Here is a 7,964-nt window from a genome sequence, read left to right as displayed (position 1 = left end):
GGGCTTAAGGATGGCAGCTGGAAGGCCAGCACTGTGGATCTCTTTGAATCCCAGTGAAGTATCACCTCTGTTCTCCAGAACTGGGTATCCAGCCAATGCCAGCACACAAGGGAAGACAAAAGCATTTGGAGGCAGTGATCCTGTGCCATGAGGTACCAAAGGGACCCTCCACTTCCAAGCTTCCCTGAGGAAAATGGCATTTACAGCCACAGCACCAAGCCTGGTCACACACAACTCCCTGTGTGGGCTGACTCACAGCAGAATGGGGTTCTTGCATCCAAATCAGACATCTCACCATATATTTTCATATATCTTTTCCTGTTTTGTTTGAAAGAATTAGTGACTTTTGACAAAAGATACAGGAGAAAGAAACCCAAGCTGTCCAGCAGAAAGCAATTCCAAACATTTCAAAGTAAATACAGAAGTTCCACCATAACCTGTTTGGGTTTTTCCCCAATAAAGAAAGGTCTGAAGGAAAAGACAATGCATTTTCGTTTTTTTGGATCTTTTTTATTCAAAAGTTTTCAAAGAAATAAAACAGAAAAAGCTAACAATCTAATCAAATTTACAGTTCAAAAATGTCTTTTGGCGTTTAACAACAAGTCCTAGGAAACAAAACTACAGAGTTATCTTGAACCGGACAAATAAGTTACCACTGGCAAGTTTGTGGCACTAGTAAAACAAAAATAAAAAATTAACTCTCTTGATCATATAGATATCTCTATGAAAATCTTTTTTTTTTTTTTCAATCTGTACAAAAGGTCTTTCTTCATAAATTAATTTTTTATAATTTAATGGCTGTCTACTATGTGATGTTTAAGTAACTGATTATTTCTTTATGTACAGAGGTTAAATTTCCCAAATCTTACCCAGACAATGAGTATGGCACTTAGTTCAGACATTTCTGGCAGCAACTCTTCCCTCCCTCTAACACAGCTATCATACTGCAGTTTTTAATTAATGCAAAAATAGCAAGTAGTGAGAGATCCAGGTTTGGAAAGTTACCAAATACAGGCAAGGTGCTGCAGGAAGTCTGGACTTTTACAAAGCAGTAATATTCCAGGGAGCATAGAACCAATAATACCACAACTTTTTAAAAAAAGAAAAAACAAAAACACATCTCTTATGACTATGCATTTCACTAGAATCTACACTTCTCAGAGCAGCAATTTACTTTTGAAACTATGAAATGTCACCGACATCTATACTCCAATACTCACACAAAATTTAAAAACTAAAAAATACTTGAAAGAAACAACTGCTTAGCCCTAGCTCCCGAGCTAGGATGATTTGGTCTGTGGAAACAGGGAGGGCCAGCAACCTGTCCCAATACAAAAGGAAATAAACTTTGAGGTAGATAACTGATCATATACAGCTGACCAGAGAAGTACACAGTTTTGGAAGACAACTTAATTTATCATTCAATTTAAAACATATGCAATTGTAATAAAAAGCTTTAGTAGCAGTGAATTATCTAATATGTGAAGTACAAATAACTGTGTATTTATGAATCAGGAATTTCATAGTTTCAAAATTGGTTTTCTTTACACTTAACACTTGTAGTGATGATGTAAAGTGTGGCACTGCTTGGATCCAAGTCTTCCTTCATGCTTTTGTGTCCATACATCAATTAAAATTATAAAACCTAAATGCAAATGTACAAAAAAGGCACATTCTCTTAACCGCAAACTGGTCCGGCAAAAATAAAGAGTACAGAAGACACAATGCTGAGACAAATCAGAATTATTGGTTACTGGCTCTTTGTTCTTTGGTAAAGTTACCTTTTAAAAGTGCCAAGTCTTTTTATTTTTATTTACCTACTATAGAGAGCTAGTACCCAATCAATTATGCTTCTACTTGAATCTCAGCATATGTTTGAAAACGAGTCCTTTAGCTTTTGCCATTTTGCTGTAATAGCAACTTTTCTGTTTGCTAAGTCTCAGCACAATCCTCATCCTAAAGCACTATCATTAGTATAAAGGAAGGACAAAAACATTCGGTGATATCTCCACCCCAAACTCCCTACTCTACCTATGCTAAAACTAGAACATCAAGTTAGTTTCTGAAAAAAGGCAAAAAAAGATTTTACATTGCATCATACAGCAGAGTTCCTAAATCATTCAAACTACCAGAGGGAACTATTGGCATATGGCCTTACAAACAATTTTTACTATTAAAATTTCCCCAGTCAGAAAATGTGTTTCACACAAAACATTTTTTCCCCTCTTGCATTTCACTACCTTACATATTATGTGAAAAAATCATTAAAAACACTTACTACACATTAAAAAAGCCAAATTTTCAGCAATTTTTATTGACTACCTTTAAAAGCCCTATGCTGCTGTTTTACAAGGCATAATAGACCAGCTCATTTGGTCAAAGCATTCTACACCATTAGTTTGGACTACTTACTGAAACAGCTACAGCATTGAAAGATTTAAGGCAAATTGGAATTTATAGAAAAGGATAAGACACTTCACACTACATTAAAAGAAAAACAGAAAGCTAAGAGACCAGACACTATAACTGCAACACTGCACTAAAGCAACACTCACACACTGCAAGCACAGAACATCATCTTAGATGTTTTACTATTTTAAACTTCAGAAAATCCATTTCATACAAAAAAAAAAAAAAAAAAAAAAAAGATAAAAGAAACAAACAAAATAAAAATAAACCAAAACACAAATTCTGTCATGCACGTGAATAAGTCTTCATGGTCATCTGTGCATACCCAGAAATTTGAAGGTTTTTTTTTTTGCGTCATAACACTTGATAAAAACTTTTTTTTACTAAAATAAACCTGTTCATGGGAACAGCTACTAGATGAATTTAAGGTTTTTCTTATGCACCTTATAGAACTTATAGCAAAAATAGTTTTAGTTGATTTCATTATAAATAACATTTTCAAGAACCTGTGCAAAACTGTCAATAATTCCTAAAGCACAATTGATCAGTAAAATCCATGATTGTTTCAGCCTTTGCACCCTTCTCCAGGCCAGGACAACACTGGACATCTGTAACACAGAAAGGTCAGAGCTAGAGCAGAGTTACAATCACACACTTTTTTCTAATGTAGCTGTCCACAAAACGAACCAATTTCCTATTTTAGACAGCTGTGAGAAGAGTAAATCTGGTATAAACCTGGGAAGTAACACAGGCAGCACTGGAGGTGCTTGGCCCTTCCCAGGACAAGGCTCTCCACCAGGACAGAGCCTATGCTGCTTTTCCCCCTCTCTCTCTAGCAACTGCTCAGCACACAGAGCTCCTACAGGGGAACTGTGAGGCTGCACTCAAAGCTCTTCCCTTCTTTGTTTTGTTGTTGCTCCTTTTCATTGACCAAAACTGGTTGAGTGTGCTACTCCTGTGGCATCCGCAAGGCTTCTGATCTCTGGAAAAGGAACAGTAACTTCCTTCTGGTGCAGCCTCAAGGAGGCTCCACACAACAGCTAAGACAGACACAGCTACTGTGCCTCCCTGATAGTAATACAGAGCAGCAAGTCAGGCCTCATCAAATTTGAAGGCAGACTTTTTAATGTACTGGCTTATATTGCCATGTGAGTTTAAAAAAAAATACCCAGCTAATGACAAAAAAGTTTAGACAATTTTTTAATTTTTCAAAGCAAGGCAAAGTTTGGTATTTTAAGGCTTGTACATTTGTAGGTGCATATAAAGTAAGCTTTTTCTTGTTTTTTTCATGTCCCTTTGACTATTTTCCACATAGTAGCAACTTTTTGAAAAGAAGTTATGAAGTTATTAAATGTAGCTGCCAGAAGAAAGACACTGTGTATTTCTGACTGACTGCATTAACTCATGCAAATGTGCTAGTTGTAATTCACCCCTCGAATTACGGGAATATGGATACTGACTTTAAATAGGACATTCCCAAAAGTGCTGCATGTGCATTTAGAAAGAAGTTTCAGTTTGACAACAGTGACAAAGCCACAACAATCAAGAGACTGCAGTGTTCCCTGTATTTAGGGCATGAAATAACTGTCGATTCCCTCCCCTTCACCTGTCTGAAACAAGACAAGTACCAGCATGTTCCAGGGACAGAAATACCAAATGCCATGCTCTGGGGCTGAAATCAGCTGGGTAGTATTAACCTTCCCCACGTGCCCACTGCTACAGCCTCTGCTGACACAGATTGCACTTGCTCCCACTGCATATAAATACAGGCAACAGTGCTTCTCTGAGCAATAAAATAAGTGGAGAACTGACTTACAGCAAACACACAGAACTGCTCACAGAGCTTGGAATTCTACACAGAGTCATCAATACAAAACGTGCCTCAGATGGCAACAACAACTCCTCCTTTTGGGAGACTTAAGGCTGTTCCTCCTGCCTGGCCTCAGTCTATGGGGAAAGACACTGACAGGCTGGGAGAGAGAGGCAGGATGGGGATGTGACATGCAGGATTACGCTTCGCTGGCGACCACAGATCTCTATTGCTAAGGACGTTTTACATGCCCACGGGGAAGACTTAAGGCAAAACAAATAATTCCTTGAAAAGCGGTTAACACCAGGCAGCAGCCTTGGCATGGGAAACGTGCAGGAGTCATGATTCTAACACGAGATGGATAACGGGAAGAGCCTGTGGCTTTGCTTTCTGCCTGCCCTGGAAGCAAATCAAGGATGTGGGCTTCCTCTAGATGCCAGCATTTGGCCCGACTACAGGAATAACACAGGTCATACGCTGTGCTACGCAGGCTCTGCCATCTGCTGAATTTGCCAAGTTTCCCCATTGGTTTGTTTCTATCTTTCCATATAAGAAGCTGTTATGCCAATGATGGGGATGAGAGCACTGTTGACAAACAGCACAGCTGACCTGCAGGATCAAAGCTAATGCCAAAATATGTGTTTTGTTGGATCAATAAATTTTAGAGAGATATCACACAACGGTAGCACATAACTGGTTTTGATTTTTCAGTATCAAGTAAATCCCACAAGGGCTGTAGAAAAACCTTTCTAAAATGGCCTCCAGCACATTATTGCAGATGAATGGAATTTTTCAATGTGAAGTTTTAGAAAATGTGACGTAAAAAATTATGTAGTCAAGTTGCCTGGCTTACAAAGCACTTTAAAAAAATAAAAATAAAAAAAGAGTTAAGGAAGAACTAAATTCCAGAACTTTAAAACATGCATCATGGCAAAGAGAATAGTTAGTGCAAGTAACATTTTCAGGATGGAAAAGTACAGAAAGCAAAACAAATTCGTATGAAGTCAATTCAGGTAAAGCTAATGATTTGCTAGTAAAAAAGGCCATGCAAGCAGAACCAGAGGAAATCTGGAGTAGGAAAGTAAAATTCTGGAATTAGAGCCAAATGAGGACATGGATTAAAAAGTAATTGACAAAATTTTGGACCAAACTGCTTTTTCCTAGAAAAAAGGATGAGCAGGGAAGTCTTCGGGAGAAAAGGTTAGCAAAGATTTCTACCAGATGCTTCCCTGCCCGTGGTCTGTAAGTCAACCACAAAGCTGCCTCTAATCTTACATGTACCATAAAACTAGAGCATGATATGTCTATCAATACAATTCCCTTTAGCATTTTGATTCTTGTATTTTTGCATTAATTCATTGTTGTTCTGGTTATAGCATGCTGCTAAAATGAACAAATTAAAATCCAACATAATCCAGTTAAGGTATAGAGAAATTATTAAAACAATATTACTCAGAATTCATTAATTCATTTCTGGATCCCATGTTTCCTTCCCTTTTTTGCTTGGCTTTTGACTCTGTCCAAGTTCAAATCAGCTTCACTGTCCCCAGATATTATCATCACTATTAATTATATGACATTAAAAAAAAGAGTTCAATACAGAGTACTGTAAATTATGAAATAAAGCATCTTTGAATTCACATCTTTCATGAGAGAGGACAAGCCCCTACCTCACAGTTACTTATTTTGCTGATACGTGTATGGAGAATGGTCACTGGATGTCTCTACTGTAACCTGCTGCTGACCACTGGCTTCCTGCAAATAAAAAGGAAGGCAAGCCATGAGTCACAAAATCAAGCAGCATTACCTGCAATCTGTATTTCCACTTGACTCATGAAACTAACAGTCTTCAAACCTAAAATCTTTGTCACATTTCTCAAGTAAGGTATTTCAAATCTGAAGTGTTAACTTTACCTTGATTAATATTCCAGCAAACAGAAAAATTAAATGATGATGCAAAATTTGTACTTCCTCAGATGCTTTGATGATAATGAAAAAAAACCCCTCAAACTTTTGACATTATAGAAATAAATAGAGAGAACAAATAACTGCTAGAATAGTTTCCATCTGTAGATGTAAAAGAGCATTCTGTCCCTCTCCTTTTGAAGGGGAGGGAGAAGAATGAGATCTGCTTACCACACAAACACTATGAGTACTGTGATGGGATTGGCACTAGGCAACACAAAGAATTGTAGATGGGACTTTGCATCAGGCTCCCCAGAAACCAGGCAATTAATTCAGCTGAGAGTGCTCTGGCAGACAGAGCAATTGGGTAATTACCAAAAGAACTTCTCTGATCCACATGGGCAGATGCACCAAAATGAATCAAACAAATTCTGGAGTTTCTGGATAAACAGACTTTGAATTGAAATGTTTTTTTTTCTTACAGGCTCTGGAAGAGACTGTCTGGCTCTCATTCTGAATACGTGAGCTGCAGCATACCTTGTCTAGCTCCTCTGTTAAAGAAGGACTGACCTTTGAAAGGGTGTAAGGTAAGCCAAAGTAGTAGATAAATTATTTAGTTTACTTATGTTATGCTCTCCAACAAAAGTCATAAATTCCTCTTCGATGGAGAGACTTATTAGACAAACATGCATAGTATCCTGAAATGCCAGGGTCAAACCAGGATTCTTTGCAAAAACCTACAATCAAGATCTGCTGGCAGACAGTTTTGTACACAGGTAAACTAAGTGAAAGATCAAAACTAAAATACATTCCCTGGCTTGTTGCTATTGGAGTTCTGTTTGACAAAATACAGGGTTTGCCTGAGCTATGCTCATAGAGAAGACTGCTCCAAGTACAGTACTGCCATAAGTACTGGTAATTCTTTGTTGTAGTACTGGCTATATTAGTTGAGAATAATGACATTTTATAGTTTTAATACCTGTGGCTTCACAGCACATTCACTGCTACAATACTTGCCTTTGAGCACTAATTTTCCTAGTTTAAAAAAAAAAAAAAAAAAAAAAAAAAAAAAAAAAAAAAAAAAAGGAGGAATCATATTCATATTTCTTATCTCTGGTCTTTTATCAAATATACTGACCTCGACAGGAACAGCTGCTGTCTGGACATGTGTGTACTGGGGGATGTAGGCTCCTTGCATAGCTGTTGTGGCTGGCATGTACTAGAAAGACAGAGTCCATTATGTTGAGCTAAAGCCCAATATAAATGTAAAAGTATTCAAAATACTTGTCATGGTATTGTTTAACAGATATTGACTGTTTCCCTAAAGCAACATACATGAGAGAAAGACTTCTGTGTCTGAAATTAGTATGTTTTCCAGAAAGGTCATGTACCTATTTTGAGAAAATTTGAATTTAGACTTCAAAGAGTGTGTAAAGGACTTTTCCTTCTCTGTTAACCCTAGTCATACATTTTCTTTTATAACCCAATCTGGTCAGAAAAGAAGGGTCTTGCTGTTTAGAAGCAAGTCTGAATCTCTTCTGATTTTAACTTCTGTTCCACACTTTAAGAGATCAGAGTTGCAGAAAGGAGTATAAAGAGTAAAACTAACTATTTTTAATCTTCTGGATGCAACTCTAAAGTTACCTTGTGGATTCCTTTCATTTGTTTTGTTCTATTTTTCTTTACTCTTTTCCAGTCTCTGATCAGTTAATAGACTGAATAAAAGCTGCTCAATGTAATTTTAAAATGGAGACAGTTTCTAGTAATTTACTGGATAAAAGATGACTTATAGGATTACTTTTTCCCCACATGCAAGCTGTACAGGGATTCTGTGATCTAC

At 37.3% G+C, this 7,964-nt stretch overlaps 1 protein-coding gene across 5 annotated transcripts in view; it reads right to left on the bottom strand.

Annotated features, from left to right (window-relative positions):
* Positions 1-488: 488 nt before the first annotated feature.
* RBMS1 (RNA binding motif single stranded interacting protein 1) overlaps positions 489-7,964 on the bottom strand; it is a 142,260-nt gene continuing 134,784 nt past the window's right edge. For all 5 annotated transcript variants that reach the window (XM_056496379.1, XM_056496378.1, XM_056496382.1 and 2 more), the window contains exons 12-14: positions 7,263-7,343; positions 5,890-5,974; positions 489-3,017 (exon numbers count right to left, since the gene is read on the bottom strand). In XM_056496379.1, the coding sequence (XP_056352354.1) occupies positions 5,897-5,974; positions 7,263-7,343 (159 nt within the window). In that variant the 3' untranslated portion in view covers positions 489-3,017; positions 5,890-5,896. The remainder of the gene's footprint in view (positions 3,018-5,889; positions 5,975-7,262; positions 7,344-7,964) is intronic.

The sequence above is a fragment of the Oenanthe melanoleuca genome, chromosome 7 (genome assembly GCF_029582105.1).
Source record: "Oenanthe melanoleuca isolate GR-GAL-2019-014 chromosome 7, OMel1.0, whole genome shotgun sequence".
NCBI classification, from domain to species: Eukaryota; Metazoa; Chordata; class Aves; order Passeriformes; family Muscicapidae; genus Oenanthe; species Oenanthe melanoleuca.
This window is presented reverse-complemented; position numbering and strand designations above follow the sequence as displayed.